Source organism: Poecile atricapillus, chromosome 2 (assembly GCF_030490865.1).
Source record: "Poecile atricapillus isolate bPoeAtr1 chromosome 2, bPoeAtr1.hap1, whole genome shotgun sequence".
Lineage (NCBI taxonomy): Eukaryota > Metazoa > Chordata > Aves > Passeriformes > Paridae > Poecile > Poecile atricapillus.
In genome coordinates, this window is record NC_081250.1 from 105,204,793 (window position 1) to 105,224,434 (window position 19,642).

Consider the following 19,642-nt stretch of genomic DNA (forward strand, 5'->3'; position numbering starts at 1 on the left):
GTGACAATGTCACTATAGATAATTGCCAAGAGGAAACTAACAATACTAACTTTTGTGTATGCAACTTTACCAAAGTAGTGGGTTGCGATTTTCATTATACTGTCCCAATAACTACTCAACAGCTAATTAACACAGATTTTAACCTGTATCGAGAAATACCAGAATTGCAAATAGGGATGGATGTCAAAATTCTCAAAGCAATGCTCGCACACCCTAAAGTAAAGGAATTGGTGCAAAGAGTGAATCAAACAACTACACGGATGGTATGGCAGGTAGAACATGATTCAGAAAAAATAAAGAATGTCCTCACCGAAGTAGAACAAGTAGGCCAGCATCATTGGTGGGATATCTTCACAGGATTTTCCCCAACAGCCACACAGGTTTTCAATTACCTGGTGCCCCCAATGATATTGGTAGTTGGAGCCTTGTTGGTTTTAACTTTTACAAATATTTTTATGTGGTGGAAGCTAAGGATCATAATGAAAAGGACCCAAATGGTTTGGGCTATGGTACGAGCGCATCAGCGCTCTTAGGATTAGACATCAGCACTCTTAGGATCAGACCTTGACGAAAGAATTCGTAAGTCATAAGAAAAGGGGGGAATGAAGCCATAAAATAGATAGCCTTCGAGAAATAATGGGTTAAAACATAGAATATGAAGGGAACATCTGGAAGTAATAAACACAACGACAGGAGGGAAAGAGAAGGATAAAAAAATCACCGGACTAAGCGTAATTTAAGCCGAAGCTAAAGCATGCCTAATGTCAATATGATAAGTTGGCCCTAGGAGGTTGGGAACTCGGCCAACTACACCGGGAAAGGACCAAATTTGGAAAGAAGTTCAAAAGTTTAAGGAGGAAGACTCCTCGGAGACCCTCGCCCACGATGAAGGCCGACCGGAACGACCCCCGAAAAGATCCTCAAAATAGAAGTTTCCGCCCACGCCCCGCCTACGGCACGCCCCATATGAATATGCATTGATATGATGTAATTCCAAACCTAAACTGTATAAAAGGCATGCTTTTGTTGTAAGACTTTGGAAAACTCCCTTTAGAGATTTCCCCAACGTGCACGTTGCTAATAAAATACCTCCTGTCTATCTGACTTAAACTGCGTCTCTTAGACAGTTATTCATCGCCTTTTGGGGCAAAATTCGGCATCACTAGTAAAGACTAAGGCAGACTACTTCAGTATCTCAGTCTTTTCCACATCCTGTGTTCCCTGCCTCATTCAACAGTGGGCCCGTGTTTATTTCAGCCATCCTTTTGTTACCTATGTATTTAAAGAAGTCTGTCTTGTTGACTTTGATATCACTTGCTAGTGACTCCATTTTCAATTCCAATTGGACTTTGGCTTTCCTAACCCCATCTCTGCGTTTGGATAGAGTCTCTGTATTCCTCCCTAGTTACCTGTTCCCATTTCCACCTCCTGTATACTTCTTTGTGTTTTGCCAGTAGCTCCTTGCTCATCCATGTAGGCCTCCAAGAAATTTTGTTTGACTTCCTATTCATTTGGATGAACCAGACTTGAGCTTGGAGGTGACCTGTGAACACTAACAAACTTGCTTGGGCCTGCAGTCTGTCTAGGGTCTCTTTCCATAGAACTCTATCAGGCAGATCTTTGAAGAGGTCAGAGTCTTCTCCTGAAGTCCATGTTGTGAGCTTCCTTTTTGCTCCTCTTCCAGCTTTTCTAGATTCCTCTGCCCTTCAGAACTACTTCCCAAGGGACTCAGTCAACCACTCACATAAACAGGCCAAATTCTGGCCTCTGGAAGTCCAAGGTGGTAGTTCTGCCAATCCTTCTCCTTTCTTCAAGAACAGTAAACACAATAAACTTTGTGATCAACGTGCTCAAGACAGTCTCCGACCACCCAACAGTCCTCTGCTCACAAAGAGAAAACCACAAAGGAGATGGAGCTCCCTTCCTAGCTGGCTCCCTCACCAGTTGTGTCAATGAGTTCTCTTCAACACATTTCAGGAACCTCCAATACAGTTTTCTCTCTGCTGTGTTATATTTCCAGCAGACATCTGGTAAGGTACAAGAACACGGACTAGTGACTGTGACACTTCTCTCAGCAGTTTCTGTATTTAATCTGCCTCTGCACCCTGGCTGGGTGGTCTGTAACAGACTCCCACAGTATCTGCCTTGTTGGCCTTTTCCGCTCTCTTAGCTACAAACACTCAACATTAATTGTCACCATCATCAAGCTCCAGCACCATTATCAACTCCCAGGCTGGCCCACCACCTCTCCTTTCACACTAATCCTTTCTGAAGTGAGTATTCTAGTAAGTATCATAGTAGGTATTTTATGATTGGTAATCCAAAGAGATATATCCATTGCAACCAAATGATGATTTAGTTTTGCATAGGAGTCTTCCTTAATTAATTAAAAAAAAATAATCTCAATATGTTTATTTTAAATGTATAACCTGTTTTTTAATGAGTTTCTGTGGTTTATGCAGGAAAGTTGGCCTAACAAGTACTAGTTTTATGAAAGAATATTTGTGCCAATGGCAGGAGGAAAAAGGGTGTTTCTAACGAAGTTTATTTTTTTAAGTACATTTGGGAAAGTTAACATCAGGGAGCTTTAGATTCCACCAAAACTATTTTTTATGTAAAACTGCCTGCCACAAAGCCAACAGATTACGTGTGAGATCAAAACCTACTACAAAAAATACATTTCTTCCTGGAAGTGCTTCAAATTTTACATGCAAATACTACTTTTCAGTGCTGAAAACAACCTCTCAACCAGAACATGACAAATTTTGATATACTATGAATCAAACAGAAACACTAAAAGTAGGAAAAAAATTGGAATTCTTACCTACAATAGTAAATTTAAATACTTTAGATGGCAGAGGCCTTCCAGCGTAAGTGTCTGCATTACTTTCATTCAATACTACTTGCAGTTTCAAGGAGTAGTTGCCAAGTTTCTGAAGATTTTCTAAATAGATATAAAAGTACAATTAGAAAGAAAAAAAAATGTAAATAAACTGAAGATATTGAATATGCAAACTTACCCATTTTTTTAAACCAGTATGGCCACTTGCCTCCATGCTGACTGATATGGGAAATTATTTCTTTATTCTCAGTAGGTGCTGCAAAACAAACACTTAGCTACATGTATTTAAATTTTACACCATAATTCTTAACTTTTTCAAGCATTGGTATCACTTATTATTAAGTATTACTATCACTTCTGGATCTAATAAACATCAATTCAGCTTTACAACTAAACACATTGATCACAGTTAAAAAAATTAGTTCCCTTTCTGTTGTAATACGAGTCGTCTCTAATCCCATTTTAATTAAAACTTGCTAGCCTCAGGCACATTGCACTGAAAGTGCAACACTGAAAGCACGTTTGTAAAGTCGAATATTATTAGTTCTTTGGTTTATGTTCCCTGTTAAGTATGAGCACTGTGCATTCCATGCTGGCAATGGATCAACCTGACAAATGACCACAGCAAAATTGCTTAAATGGGAGCAATGATAAAAATGTTCAATTGACAGAACATATAACTGAAAAAAAAAAAAAAAACCAAAAAAACCAACGCTCCTGTTTTGCTCCAAATTGTTTTATCTATCTTTATAAACCTCTGCAGAGTTAAGACACATAACAAAAATAGAACACACAAACTCTGAGGCAGTTTTAGTGACTGGTTCTATAGCCTAAGATAAATAGAGAAGATTTATTGTTGGAAGCATCAAGAGGTATTGATACTTTTCCCCCCCCAAAATACACTTCAGAATATAGAAGGTAACTGTAATAAGACTATGCCGAATAAAAAGAAATGTAGTAGAAATACGAACTGTTCTATAGCTATGCAAAACTGTTTTAAGCCCCTGTTCTTGCACCAAATGGCATACATAAGATAAAGCAAGAGCTAAAGTAAACTAGACCTTATCATTCTCTTAACCCTATTTCAAACCCTAATTTTGAATTGAAGCTTGTACAGTAAGACTCCCCAGTAACAGATCAGGTTTCTCATGGCTCAGCTCTCTTGGTAGTCCATATTACAGTCTGCCAAGTATTCCACTCTTCAAAAGAGAAGTGAGACTTTTTGTACATTATATTTGCTCTTGGCCTTTGTATGGGTGTAACTACATTTCTCTCATTTATACAATTAGGGGTTTGAGTTTGACGGGTATGCCATGCCCAAATCATCACTTATAGGACTTATTGTTCTGGTGAAGAACACGAGGATTACACTACTGATTCTTCAATTCAGCAGAGAAAAAAGTTAACACAGGAAGCAGTAGACAGAGTTAAAAGTACAAATTTCTATCAATGAATCGGTCAGGAGACATGAAAGGTCTGAAGGCAGACTTTTCAGTGATCCTAGGAACAACCCTGGCAAAACAGAACAATAGAAATGCCAGATCTCTCTCAAGTCCATACTTCCTGACACCAGGATGCTGTACTTTATTAAGCTTGCAAAACACTGGTTTGTCACACATGCTGATAGGAGACAATTTGATAATCCATATTAAATGAACACCTTTCATTCAATTTCAACATCTTTATGCCCCAGCACTTTATGCTGGTCATGCACAGCAGCCAGCTCCCATAAATGACTGCCATTAAAATACCATGTGTAGTCTTCGTGACACGTATACTAAACTGTAGCTAAAGTATCTTCCATTTGGTTTCTTTGGCACATATTACTACAATAACCTCAGTGCTTCAGAAAGGTATTTTTACAACTCCTAACAGACAAAGGAACTGGATTTTCCTATGGTGTATGGAAAGAAACATGATTTTAGGTTTCTACAAGTTTCAAATACATTTGACATGTGCAGAATTGGAGTGTTCAGAGAATTTAGTGTTCTAATCCTGTATTCAAAACTAAACTGAGTGATTTTGGCTGCCTTGGATGCAATTATTAAAATGCAATATGCGAACATCAAGTGAAGCACCCACAAAATGGAAACCACAAAAGAGTAAATCAAAATAAATTTGATTTCTTTAAAATTCTGAAGTGAATTTATGTTAGATACTAAACAAGTCTGATCCCTACTTTTATGCAGCTCATGCAAACTGCTACGCTAATTACAGAAACATTATCCATTTTACCCATATTCTTATGCATGTTAAGTAGACAGGCTAGAATTGATAGGCCCTCCTTACTTGTGACAGAAGATGTAATCAAAATATAGCATTAAGACAATAAATATATGGCATTGAGGCAGTTGACCTTTCATGAAAAGTGGCTTTGAAATGCTACATGCATGATGGAGTATTGTCTAACTACCACATCCATTTATCAAATTCTAATACATATTTTAGATATGTACATAGATTATACAATTAAATACCTTATTATCCACTATGCACTTTAAAAATAATAAAGATACAATTAAACATAATTAAATACTCACAATGCAGAATAACCTTGAGTTCAACAAGAAGTTTCTTTGAACCTCCGTGGCTTGTACCTGGAAGTTTTTGCATTGCTTCTCCTTTTTTATTTAAAATTTCTATTCTTAATGCTCCTGAATTCAAAATGAAAAATGACAGACTTTTAAAATATGTTGTGGATTAAAAGGGATCAGAGATTTCTGTATGCTTGTTTTTTTAACAAGGGTGCATAATGTATTTATAAATTAGCCTTTAAGGTTTTAGTATTTGGAAGAAAAAGTATACCTATTGGTGTACCAGCAAATCTTGTTTCATTTGGTAACAACTCATCTCCTTCAGGCCATGTTACTGATAATTTGTCAGGAAGTCTAATAAAAAAAAAAAAAAAGGTGAACATTTTTTCAGTAAGTTAAAATAAAGGGCAATTTATCTTTAGTTAAATAGACACGAAGCAAGTTTTTTGCAGTAGGGAAAGAAAAACCAAATCCCAAGCTATTTCTTCTTGGTTTATATTTTCTTTTTGTTTTTACTGAAACAGCTGTGTGCTTTCCCATTTGAAATAATATTGGGAATAAAATTGAACTTTGATTCCTGATTAAACGCAAAAAGTTTAATTAGGAACTCCACAATTATGTAATTATATCTTAGTGCTTACCTTGCCATTTCATCCTCTATGTATTTTTTAACAACTTTGTCAGACACTGTTCTGTCAAGTTTTGAGATTGGAATAATTTTGGTTTCAGCATACAATGCCTGTGGTTCCTGAAATAATAATTCAGTGCAGTTAAAAATGGTCACACTTTATATTATGTCAGAAAAGAAAGACCTCCCAATCTAGGGACTAGACAAGTCAACATAGACATAATGCAATATGCTAATAAATACTACTTAGTAAAACCACAAGACACGGTTTTAAAATTTGCTGAAATCACAAGGATTACAAATGGATATTTGTAACATACTACTGATGCTGTGATACTTTATTTCATATGCAAATTTTAATAAATCAGACTGTTCATAATGAATAATAATTTTCATATATTCACATTTAAACTAAAGTTGAGCATTTCTAGACTGCTGATTGTCAAAAATTACATAATTTTCAACTGTTATTTAAAGAGAATTAAACTAGGTTGGATAAGGGATTATGTTTAAAGATTTAATATCCACACTAGCTGTGTGAATACTTTCCATATTTTTTCTTACCAAAGCAATCTGAACCTCTCCCCCAGTGGCAAATATATCCCCATCATGGTCCCCATACAAGTAAAATTTCTCAATGCTTCCATAGAATATTGGATGAGTCTTAACAGTTTTCACCTATAAGCAGAAGACACCAATAATACATTACTTCTGCATCAAATGCACAGGATCTGCCTTTTACAGGGTTCAACTAACTTACCAGCTGTCCAGTTTTGTAAGTTTTTCCATCCCACTCTATTGCAGCATACATTGTCCAAGGGCTCTGCATTCTTTTGGATGGTATATCAGAACGTACAGTTATTCCTTTAAAGACTGTAAATTTTATCTGTTTGTCATATTTTTCATGACAGTCTTTGAGCCACAGAGCAAATTCTCTGTCAATTTTCATTCGCTGCTCCTATAATGAGATTACAAAATAAGGAAATACTAACGATGTATTATAAAATTTGAATCTGACCACATCAGAAGACTGAAAGATTTTAAGAGTTCAAAGATACTTACAAAACAAATAAAAAAGTCACAAGCCAAAAACATATGCACAAAATAAAAAAAAAAGAGCAAAAGAAAAGGAAAAGAAAGACAGAAAGAAAAAAGGATTCTTCAGCTTGAAAACATTAAAAATTCTAGGAAAGTTACACTTCAAGTGAAAAAAAGTGCTTCCCCCAGCAGCCATATTCCTCTAGGAAGAGGGTCTTTCCACAAAAGCTTTCATCTAACAACTAAATAAAGTAGTTGGTTAAGAAAATAAAAGGAAAAATACTGAATCTTAATTTTTCAAATTTAAAGATTCAGCTTTACTATTCACTAAACCAGAGAGACATGAACAAATAACCAGTGAGCAAAAGTTTCTGTATCACATGCATTGAACATCACCAAGAAGAAACACTTCACAGAATGCAGTAACTACCTGTCCATTGAAGATTCTCGTGAACAGGGTATTCTTATCCTTTAGCTTCAGCTCCAGATCCATGAAAGTGAGTTTGTTTGTGCTGACCTGGAACTTATCATTGGTAAACAATGCACCAGAAATTCTGTTGTAGCATTCAATTGGTGCCAATCCTCTCTTCTTTGGAGGAGCACACCAGTCAAAACTTAAAAGAAGAAAGTCATTAAAAGCCTTTTTTATAAAGAGAGGTTTACATTACAGAAAGAGACTGTACAAACAGATTACCACTTACTCTTCCACAGTTGTATATGGTATTAATCTTCCATTCCAAAAACATTCAAAAATAGGCCTTTTTCCTCTGGCACCTTTTTCTACTATAAAACAGTCATCATCATCATCATCATTTAATCCTTGATGAAAAAAAAAGATAAGACAGTCTCCTTGAATATATTTCCTTAAAAAACTAATAGAATATCAAGACCCATAGCAGTCTTAATGAAGAAGTAGTATTGTTATTAAGCTCAGCACAGTAGCAATGCACATTATATCAGGCTCATTATGTACAACATTACTGTTTTTTTCCTGTTTTAGAATACCAAGCAGAAAAACTAAGAAAGGTAAAGAAAAATTCTAAACAGAAGTTAAATATTGCCAAATCTACAAAATTTGGTAATTTCAAATTTGAGTGTTACTTTTTCCATACTTTCAGCTGATGCTCTTCTAGTATAATAAAATCTTGTCCCAATTAATTAAAAATTTATTTTGTCAAAAAAACCCTGAAACAAACAAACCAGCATAAAGTATTTTAAAACCCCTTGCATTTGAAAACTCACAATTTAGTAAAACAGACTTCAAATTAAAGACTTCAGACTAAATGTTGTCCTTTGCAGTACTTCGATATTAGAATCTCTTGAATCTAACTGCTCGTATTTTATTACTTTGTTGGAGCGAAGACACAATCAGGGAAGTGCAAAGTTTCAATTGGACTACATTCCATAAGAGTTTATAATTTGAAATCAGTGTTATGCCAAAGGTCAAATTTACAAGAATGAGTTACCACAACAGGCAATTTATTCACAGGATCTGTTCATCCAAAAGAATGCGAATTTTTCTGTTCTGATGCAGCCTAAATAAGGTAATAATTTTCACTTCAACTTAAAATTGTTCTAGTTTTTATTTCATTAAAATATTTAGAGTAGTAGGACTGTCTATGATAGGACCATCAAGCAGCAAAACACTTCACTTACTTGATGGAAAACACGGGTCATCAGGGTACGTTTCTTTATCATACAAGAACGGATGGTAACGGATGATGCCTTCGACTATGCCTTCTTCTTCAACATGTGCCTTAAATTCAAAACTATCTGCTGCAGTATTTATATACAATGTCTGCATGTCATCTTTGATCTCCCTCAGATTGACAATCTTTGGTACTTTTCCCTTTTCAAACATTGAAATCTGGAAAAGGAGGAAAATAAGTTGAGTTTCCTTAGATCAAAATACTTACAGTAACAAGCACTTTGACAATTGACTGCCAGCAAAGAAATTAATTCCTACACTGCAATGCTAAATAGAATTACTTCAAAAAATTAAACTACATACACATCTTGAATGCTGTATTTTAAAAGGCATGTTTACAGAGAAATGGGCACAATATGAAAGAAGATGCCATCAAAGAGGACTTTTGATTAACATGTATAAAATCTCTTACCTGAATGTCGATGTTGTTGAAAGGGCTTATTTCTTTTGTTACGGTATTAGCTTCATTTCCTTTTGGTCCATGGATATAATAGTGATAGATATGTCTGAAACACATTTCAGAAAAAAAACAAACCAAAAAACCAGCAAGTTAAATTAAAAAAATTGTACATTATAATTTAAAAAAATTCTAAATAAGCCTGTATTTTTATTAAAATATAATTGGTTTGTTGCACTGTTATAAATCAACTCCTTGACAACATACATCTGGTACAAAAGATTTACTAAAGGGAGTGACTGCTTTTCATTCCTGTCATCTCTGTCATGCACAGTCACATTAGGACCAATTTTTGAGTAAAATAATTGGAAACAAAAAAATACAATTGTTACATGGCTACAGATTGTAAACATTGCTTTCCAACTGGCATTTTTCCTCATTTAAGAAACTTCAAAAATCCACATGGTGAGATCAGTTAAATAATTTCACAGAGATATGCAATTTGAGAAAACTGAGGAACTTAACTCCATTTACTTCAACTTTTCAGCAAGCTAGTTAGTTCTTCCAACTTCAAAGACTGAATCCTTAAACCTCTGGGGGATGGTTTGTAGAAAAATGGGATTGTACTAGTCAAGGGGACTGAATGCAAGACAGAAGTCAAATGCACGTTCAAGTTTATAACTGCATTGCTTCTAACATCCACTGCACTAAATGTTCCCCAAAGAGAAATTTTGGTTTCCAGAAAAAAAGCTCCTCATGATCTCACATTGCTCAGAACTTTATGGTATGTCGAAATTGCTCAGAATTTTGTCTGCATTTCTTCCAGACTTCAAAAGACAGTCTCCTGTCCTTAAGACGTTGTTATTTTAGACGTCCATCTCCACTCCAAACCATCCAAAATTATGAGGGCTGTGCTGCAGCACATTAAACTGAAATAAAACTGGCATCATGCACATGTGGCAAAATGCATGGCAGAGGGGAATGGGGAGGTGTACAAGGGGAAAAGGACCATTACAGCTGAAAGAGTGACACAGGACTCTGTAGCACTGGAAGGCTAAATCATTTATCTTACTGTAACAGTTACAGGGCATATATTTCAATAATTGCCCCGGGTTAGATCTCAGGCAGCTCTTTCAGTTCAAGAGATGGCTGGAAAGAACTGACACACACTTAAATGTGAGTGTTCACTTGACAAGCACCTGGAAGCTAATGAGGGACCTAAGTTACTCCCTGCATACAGATGTACTCTATATTTTCATGAGATAAAAAATGTTTTCAGCAACAAGGTTTTATGTGCAACACTGAATGATATTTCACATACTAAAATATTATTTAATTCTTATATTAATCCTTTCTAAAGTATATATATTATCAGATTATAGGTATCACAAAAATAAAATCATAGTTTGAAAACAAATTTCTATAGTTTGCCAGATTTCAAAATCGGTCTACAACTTCGTACTTCAGTTTACATATACAGATGGATGATCCATCATCTTAACAGGTAAGGCCAAGCTATTCACAGCTATCACAGGTACCTCCAGGCTCTGCAGGTCCACTGAAGATGTTATTACAGTATATAGCAGACCATGTCATATATACGTCTCCTTCTTAAACTGGGATGAAGCAGCAGTACTTTCTTTTATGGTTGTTCAAAAAAGTCAACCAACCAAAAGATCCCCTATAACTATAAATACAAAGCTATATACCAAGGTTAGGAGCACAGCTAATCATTAAGTTATTAGTAATTAGACGAACAACTTACTACATGAGTAATACATCATTAAGTTGAGTAGGGTACTAAAAATTACAGTGGATAACTATGTATAATCATCAAGTCACATCATTGGTTGGGGGGAGAGCATTCAGTTGTGTTAGTTCCTGTAAAATTGGTTAGAATAGGGAGACTAATTGTAGTATCAACAGCCTTAACAAGAAGAAGGAAAATGTCGAAGTACAAAAAGGAATCAGTATATAATTATCTTTGTTAGTAGCCCACTTTTAAATCAAATATTTTAAATCACCAACTTACGCCAGCTGCCTTGTCCAAAGATGAAAGTAGTTTTTCAAGTATTGCATGTGATCTGGTTGTACACCTGTAATGACAACTGCTGTGAAACTCTCTTTATCCCTTTCTTCTAATATTAGATTATGAAGAAATCTTTCATCATCACTTGTGATGTGAGTAGAATCAGATGGCTACAAAAAGAGTAAAATAATAAGAGCAGGGATGTAAACTGAATTTCTGAATTCCTATCAACTTGAAAGGGATTAAAAGACGTAACAGAAAAGTAATACAGAACACATGATGCTAAGTATCACAAAGGATTAAAGCTTAAAATAAAAGTTTCCAAATTAAAGTCAACAAGCTGAGAATGTGACATCACTGATCCAGTTCATTTTCAACTCACTTTCATCACAGCACTTGAAGTGTGCAGTCTAGAAATGCATTTAATCAAGGTTAATGTAGCACTATGTGATATCCACGTTCTCATCCATCAAGTGGAAGCATTAAGTGTGCAAGACATTTTCCTCTTTAAGAAAACAAAGCCAAAAAAAGTTATTGGCTTTTAAAGAGATAGGCTGCTTTCTATAACAGAAACTGAAGCAGAAGAAACACATTTTTGCTGTAAAAGACAAAAAGGTGAATTCTCAATTCCAGATGAAATAACGAGTAGTGATCTGACAAACCGAGAAGCTGCGCACTGATGACTGTACAGCGTGGAAGAAATTTACAGAGTGAAAGAACTTCCAAAATTTCACTCCCACATTCTCTGGTTGCTTTTCCACTGCAGATGACAAACTACCATGGCACCTTCTCCTACATTCCTAGCATCTATCTCATCTACAAAATTACTATTTACTTCTTTGAAATATTAAACAGTCTGGAGATACAACTGCAGTGGAGACAGGTGCCTATTATCCATCAAGGAAAGATAACAGCAGAGATACCATTAATGCCACTTCTCTCCAGTGTTATGGCCTTGCTCTAGACTCTCTTTTGTTTCACATTAATTACATTTTGATTTCTTGGCAAAAGTAACTTCACCATTTGAATGGCTTAAAGGCTCAATTATTCTTCTCATACTAGTAATCCATTTACAACTTCTACTTCTGCCACAGTATTCTCTTGCTGATGTATGTGTAGTGCAGACATTTTCAAGTCATTAACAAGATGAATTCACACATTTTATTTCACACCAATATAATGAACTGGCCTAGGTATTTCAATGATTTGCAAAAATATCCTAAAAATATCCTAAAGAGTTATTTCTCTATTATCTTCACACTTCACTTCTATTCCTTGAGTTTTTCACATCATTTCTTCCCTCTTGGATAGTTATAAGTTATCTTTCAACTCTAATACAACTTACTTGCATTTTTAACTGTATCAGTTTAACTTTAATTTTGTATTGTTACCACAGTTTTTCAAACAGTTGATTGCACCACCCTCTTGAACTCTTTAGTAGTATCTATGCATCTCATTCAGCTATTTCCTCCAGCTTATGCCCGCTAGTTTGTCTTCTACTTTATATCATCCACCCTTTCTCTTTAATATCAAACGGAGGGAAAGCATTTGTACCCTTTACAATAAAGCAGGTTTTGTCTGCTTTTATTTCAGTTTCTATTGTTATGAGTCTACCTTCTTAACAATATTGTACAGAGAATAAAAACAAAACTCTGGCAATTCATTTTTTGTTGCAACTCACTGACCCAAGATTGGCATGATAAAAACCTTATTTACCTCCTTGTTCCTTTCTCATCCATACAAAAAACCAAGAACATTGATATAACCCACCAGATATGGGCTCAAAATCTGACTACCTTGTCATACACACCACCCATTTTTCTTCCCATCTGTACCCTTAGGTACATCTTTGCCTTTCCCTCCTTGCCCAAAAACGTCCAAAGAACAGTTCTTTTCAGTCTTCTTCCTTATCTTACAGCTTCTTTTACTTAGACTATTTTTCTTCATGAAAAGCATTAGGACTGTTGAGCTCAGTTTTCAGCTAAACAGTTCATTTATTTTACAAAATTAATGAATATTTGTAAAACCAATGGGTTTTCTTGGTCTGGCTGGACCTTTCTCCCACATGCAGATTAGTCTTACATATTTCTAAACAAGTACAATTTGGTTCCCTAATTTATTCCTTACTGCTTCAAAGAAAATTCGTTTTTGTTTCATACGCAACAAAAAAATTTGCTATGCTTAGAAAAGTATTTTAAAGTATTTTTCTTAACCTGACATGTAAAACTGTAAAGCATTTCTGTTATTTAACCTTAACTGAAAAGAAGAAAAAACATGGTATAAAAATGAGGCATTATGATACAGTGTCTTCAAGTTCTTGGTTACTCCATTTTACACTCCAGGGTGCAAATGATTCAAAAAGATGAATATATCTCTAGATAAGTATTACAAGAATATTACACAGTTAAATCATATTAACCTGGGAAAGGCTTTCAATTACAAATGCAAGAGTCTTAAGGCTATTTACCTTTCTGTTTTGAATGAATCCAGTGTATATTGCTTCTTTGTTTTTCTCCTTCTTTTCAAAATCCTCTTTAGAAAGGACAAGTTCATGAACATCCTGAGATGTTGCAGGTTTGCTTATCATCTGATTTAATTAAAAAACAGCATTTAAAATCAAAATAAGACTTAAAATTAACATCATAAAATACTTTAACGCTGTGATTAAAAGTTAGTAATCTGATTGTGTGCAAAATGTTCTAAAATAAAATTAAAGTCTGACACTGACTTACTCTGGCAGACTGTCCCACGAAGAACACTGCTTGCTTGCCTCCAACTCCAAAATATGAGATATCACTATTTAAACTACGAGGCACTGGCAAAGGGCGTACGTATCCTGAATGATCACTGAGAATAGAAGTGTCTTTAATAACTTTTTTCAAGATAGAAGTAATTAAAAAAAACCAAAGATACTTCTGATCTAAAGCTTATATTACGCTCTTCCTCCTGGCATTTTCTTTAAAAATCCTTCACTTTATACCTTTTAAAACTGTAACATTAAAATATATGTGCCTGAATTCTTGATGTACTCTTTTTAAAAGAATGATGACAGAATAAGTATTTTCCTAAGTCATAAAACATTTCTGTCCCTTCTTGCAAACCACACCTTATTCAAATGAAAGTGGCTTACAAAGGAAGCTTGATCTTTCTGACAACATCCTGTCATAAAACTAAGTCAAAGCAGGAAATAATGCCAACCAACTACTAAATGCAGACTTGGAGAGGTGACATATACTATCAATAGTGAAATTCCATATCTTTTAAGTCACCTTGAACAGTCTCATCTAGTTTAGGACAAACATTTATTTTTAAATCACAGCAGTCCCAAATGAAAATAAGATGCGGATGGTATCCTGCTATAATTTACACCTATGCTCCCATTAAGTGGTAATAAACCACAGCTGATACCTGCATTTTAGGAATACTATGCATTTCTGTCACTAAACTCACCTACAGCAAATTCAAAAGGACTTTTTTACAAATGACCCAGAATCACTTTTTATACACTTATCTCCAGATGTTTAAACATTATTAGGACTTTGTTTAACATTGACTTTCTATTTGGAGACGCTTTCAACGCAAAAAAACTTCCCCCAGTCATATTGTCACTTCCTACAGCCCCATTACTTTTTACACTACCTGCTCATAGGACAAATTATATGACAAATTAGATATGACTAAGGCTGTAATCCTCATCTTCACATTTACAATCCTAGGCTTAAGTCATATTTAAAATGTGACTGAAGCTCAAAATTGTATGTAACTAATCCTGTGAATTTTATACACCAGGATTAAGCCTAGTTGTACAGGTGGAACATATCTTGAGAACAGATTCAAACCTATGAAGTTAATTCACATAAGTAGCAAAGCCCACCATAAAACCTCCACTTTCTTCTTTAAATGCAAAGCATTTATTTTACGTAGCCTGCATCAAAAACTAGACATCTTCAGGTATAAATTATAATACATTATACAGGATTAAGCTTAAATAAAAGAAAACTTGAATTAAAACCGTGTATCAGTTTATCTATTATTCCAGTAGCTTAATATATATTGAATGCATCATTTAATGCACTACTGAAAGGTTTTCAGGTAACAGATGAACACAGTACAAATATCCTCTGTAGGACACAGCATGCCCCTAATTCTATGCAGGCAATCAAAAGACAGTTTAGAAAAGGTCCCAAGAACAAAAAAGTACTCAGTGTCACAATAACAGAAGAGTAGTTTCATGTTACGAAGTTTCTCTATTTCCTACTTAGAAATAAGTATGGGTCTATTTATGTAATCATAAAATGACAGGGTTTAGCTAAGTGTTGGTATAAAGCTATGTCTTAAAAGCATTTTTTGTGGACCTTTGCAGAACTTAATAACTGTTGTGGAAATACTTAGAACTTGCTAACCTTTCAAAGTCACCTTGTCTTGTAAACTTTGACAATCTATATACAGCCCAGTTGTTAAGCTGCTTAGAAGTCATTCCACTTCCATTATCAATTACAGCAACAGCTGGTTTTCCTTGGGAATCATCAAACAACTGTTTGGGGAAAGACAAACAAATAGCACAAATTAACAAGGAGCAACAGGAAAAAAAAAATGATAATGCAAATTATGTCAAAAAATTAAAGTTTTTCTAGCTTACCAATTTTATCTGTATACTCCGAATACCAGTATTTTGAGACGTAGCTGACAGAGAATTGTCAATCAATTCAGCAAGGGCAAACGCTAAAGAAATTGAAGAAAAACAGACACCCACTTATAGCAGTTTCTTTCAAGCATTTAAGATAACCCATTACCTAAACAAAGGCAAGACCTAAGCCCTGTCAGAACAATCAAAATCACATAACACCTTGTTTAAAAAATAAAATAGCTTTTGTACATGTACTTTATTTGTTTGTCTGATTTGTTTCATCCCTAAATGTCTCACATCTCTTAATGGTATGAACACAATTATTGGAAAGAACCATGATAAATTAACTGTTTCCTCACCAAAAGGCAGATTTGTCCCTTTCACGACTAGGAATTAAGTTCTGTGATTCATAGGAGAGTCAAAAGTATGTGAAAAACAGTTTGACTTGATAAAATATTGAGGGAAGAATGAATTAACTGAAGAAACTTGCATTGAAATTTTATGAAACATCTAAAACTACAATGTTAATTGTTTATAAAAACAAATAAAACTGTAGAAACGGTTGAAGGATTTCAGGGAATGATAAATACAAGCAAAGTTCTCTCAGATCCATAGCAATACATAGCAGAAATAGTCAAGTAAACCATTTGCACAAATGTGTTGTTTCTAACCATTAATGTTTGGAGCCCTTATTAAAGCCTTATTAAAGTAAAACTATCTAAGTTTCCTGGAAAATTGCATTTAATCTGAAAATTATATCAAGTTCAGATTAATTCAATCTGGCTGACCAGCCTTAGTGAACAGACATTTCCATTCAGCCTCTCTAAAAAGGAAACCTTATTTCCTACCATTTGCAGAGTTCTTCAGAATGCTTCAATGCAATTTACACTGGCCACACACTTCAGATATGTGAAAGAAAACCCTTGAGTATTAGAGTAACACAGCAACACTGAAGCATTTGGCGTTTTCCCTCAAGCTGTTATCGAAGTATAAAAACAGTGCATTTTTTTGCAGCTTTCTTCACTGCAAACAGTAGTTGAGCATTAGTTATGTGATTCATATAATCCATATGAAAGAACAATGGTCCTTCATTAACACTCGAAATTGGTTAGGCATTGCCCTTAGAGATGTTGTATATAGGAAGCAACAGCTGCATTACACTTATACAGGCTCAAAACTGCAATTTGCTGCCAGTGAAAACTTGGGCAAAAATTTGTTTAGTACTTCAGTCTTCTCTATCAGCTGCCACTAGACCCCCTCACCTCGCATTTCATTTATTTAGAGTGCAACTTCTTTTGTCATCCTTTTCTAATGTATCTGTAGAAACCCTTATTATTCATCCTCACATCCCTTGCCAAATTTGCTCCAGCTGTGCCTTAGTGTTCCTGATCTCATCTGTACATTCCCACGGAATATCCCTATATTATTCTCAGTATTCATGCCCCTGCTTCCACCACATATGCAATTTCCTCTTGTGTTTTAGTTTGACCAGGAGGTTTTTACTTAGCCATGCTAGTGTTCTGTTTTCCATGCCTGATTTCTTCCACATAGAAATCAATAGTCCTTGTGCTCTAAAAAGTCATTTAAATAACTGCTATGACTCTTCTATTCCTTTATTCCCAAGGGTGGTTCCTGGTGTCTGATCCACCACACCCTTAAACAACTGAAAGGTCGTTTCCTACGGTTTAGAGCCCTCACAATACTTAACACTTTGTCTATTTAATCGAATTACAACAGGGTGTGGTCACTACAGACCTGGCCCACCTTGGCCTTTCCAGTCAGTTTCTGTGCTGAAGAGGAACAGGTCCACTAATGTCTGCTGGCAAGAACAAAGCACAAATCTCCACAGAATGCTCTGTGTGGCTTTACACAGCAATTCCTGTGCACAGGGATAGATGTACCACTGACTCAACTACTACTGCACTTTGAGCACAATACCACCAAACCAAAACCAAAAAAGTGCCTTTGCTGGGGCAGAGAACAAATGATGTACACAAAGAGGAAAGGGGAAAGCCTGGTCCTTAAAAATACAGCTGCTATTTATAGACATTTTTGATATTGTTTTAAAACAATGGGAATGATATCATGCTTAAGTCTTGATTTTTTTTGGCATTTTTTTTCTGTGCAATTTTGAACCTACTTTACCCAAGAAGTACATAGTACTTAGAAGGTAATCATAGCCACAGACAGAATTTTCAGAGAAGCCATAAACAGAAAGTAATTTATTAAGTAAAACATGACAAAATGCTAGTTACTTATTTCATGGACCACTCAAATAAAAACTAATTAAAACAGCATCTTTTTAAAGAAATACTTGCTCTTGTTGGCAAGTTAAGCCCTGTAGCACCCCAGTTGGGAGGGCACACAAAATTCTATAGTAACTCACACAAAAACTGTTCATGAAACTTAAACACAAAGTCCACAGTTTAGTACAGGAGACAAAAACCTGATAAGACAAATGCTAACCTGTCTGAATGACATGCACAAGATTATTCAGGCTGAAGTTACTTGAGTTCTAAAACACCCAAACTTCTTGAACAAGTATTTGAGAATGTACCTCCATAAATCTGAATTCTTAGGTGGCTACTTTTAAAATTTTTTAAAAGAAAAATCTGTATGAAAAATGTAGTTAATTGTTCTTTTACAGTTAAGGCCATTTTTTTAGCAGCTATAATTATAAGTTGAATTGCTCATAACCACATTATATTCATATAAACATCATTTACACAAGATTACTTTTGCATGTACTTACGCAAAGGATTTTGGCCCTCGCTGGCGTAGTACTCGTACATACCACTTTTGACAAGTGTATCATAGTGCGGCAGAAAGTCGATTCGCTCCTTGGTTGCCAAAAGCAACATTTGATCAACTGACTGTAGCAGATATAAAGTGACTCCCTCATGAACAAGATCACCTGCAGTGAAGATGAAATACGAAGTACATTGAAGAGCACTGCATCAGGCAACTTCTGCTCTCAAAAAAAATATGGGTTTAGCCACAGGTAATCTCTATTTTCCTAAGCGTTGCCTGTTCAGCATTTAACAACAACATTTCAGTTAATATCTTTTCACATTTCCAAGCCTAATAATGCAGGTTTTCTCAGGTGACAGCTATGTACATGTAATTTTTTCTTATAATTTACAGAATTTGTGATGGAAGATACTTAGTGTAACTGTCATCATACTAACTCATCAAAAATGTGTTTGTGAAAGTAATTTTTTTTAACTGTTTTCAGCAAACTATTACAGGATTTGTACTTTCAGTTAATAATTGCATGTCATAGAGCAAAAACAATTATCATGTGACCTTTATGATCAGTGTAAGAAATAGCTGTAATTATTTTGTCATCTAAGATACTTACTGAAGTTATCTTCTGTAATTTCCTTCCTATTTGTTGTGGTGATAACAAAGGTTTCATCAGAGGGTATGCCAAATGCCTACAAAAATTGAAGATTATTTATTTATGATAACTAAGTAGTCCAAAAACTATTCAGAAACATTAAAACAAAAAAGATGCAGTCTATTTACTTTGTCACAAGACACTGATGAGTAATCACATAATCTCTCAGAACACAGCTGAATTTAGGATCAACTTGTTTGCTCAATTTAGCCCAATCTGTCCATCCTAGAGTAGTTTGATTTTTTACCTGCATAAAATAAAAATATGCTCTAATGAGCAATAGGAATTTTAAGGAGGAAGAATTGTCTTATAGATAATCCCCTTGAGGGCAGAGGAACAAGACTGAACAGCTCTACTTCTGACCGTGAAACCACAACAGCAATAGTTATGATCTAGAGCGTGTCCCATATTTAACCACACTCTTGAGACACCAAGCCAA

The 19,642-nt window shown here is 35.0% G+C and overlaps 1 protein-coding gene across 1 annotated transcript in view; it reads right to left on the bottom strand.

Annotated features, from left to right (window-relative positions):
* SMCHD1 (structural maintenance of chromosomes flexible hinge domain containing 1) overlaps nt 1-19,642 on the bottom strand; it is a 74,018-nt gene that overhangs the window by 46,786 nt on the left and 7,590 nt on the right. The window contains exons 2-19 of the mRNA XM_058832158.1: nt 19,165-19,240; nt 18,556-18,717; nt 15,816-15,898; nt 15,580-15,710; nt 13,909-14,023; nt 13,644-13,763; nt 11,180-11,346; nt 9,163-9,256; nt 8,699-8,909; nt 7,744-7,861; nt 7,473-7,656; nt 6,765-6,962; nt 6,569-6,682; nt 6,018-6,124; nt 5,648-5,730; nt 5,383-5,496; nt 3,021-3,098; nt 2,825-2,944 (exon numbers count right to left, since the gene is read on the bottom strand). Coding sequence (XP_058688141.1) covers nt 2,825-2,944; nt 3,021-3,098; nt 5,383-5,496; nt 5,648-5,730; nt 6,018-6,124; nt 6,569-6,682; nt 6,765-6,962; nt 7,473-7,656; nt 7,744-7,861; nt 8,699-8,909; nt 9,163-9,256; nt 11,180-11,346; nt 13,644-13,763; nt 13,909-14,023; nt 15,580-15,710; nt 15,816-15,898; nt 18,556-18,717; nt 19,165-19,240 — 2,275 coding nt within the window. The remainder of the gene's footprint in view (nt 1-2,824; nt 2,945-3,020; nt 3,099-5,382; nt 5,497-5,647; nt 5,731-6,017; nt 6,125-6,568; nt 6,683-6,764; nt 6,963-7,472; nt 7,657-7,743; nt 7,862-8,698; nt 8,910-9,162; nt 9,257-11,179; nt 11,347-13,643; nt 13,764-13,908; nt 14,024-15,579; nt 15,711-15,815; nt 15,899-18,555; nt 18,718-19,164; nt 19,241-19,642) is intronic.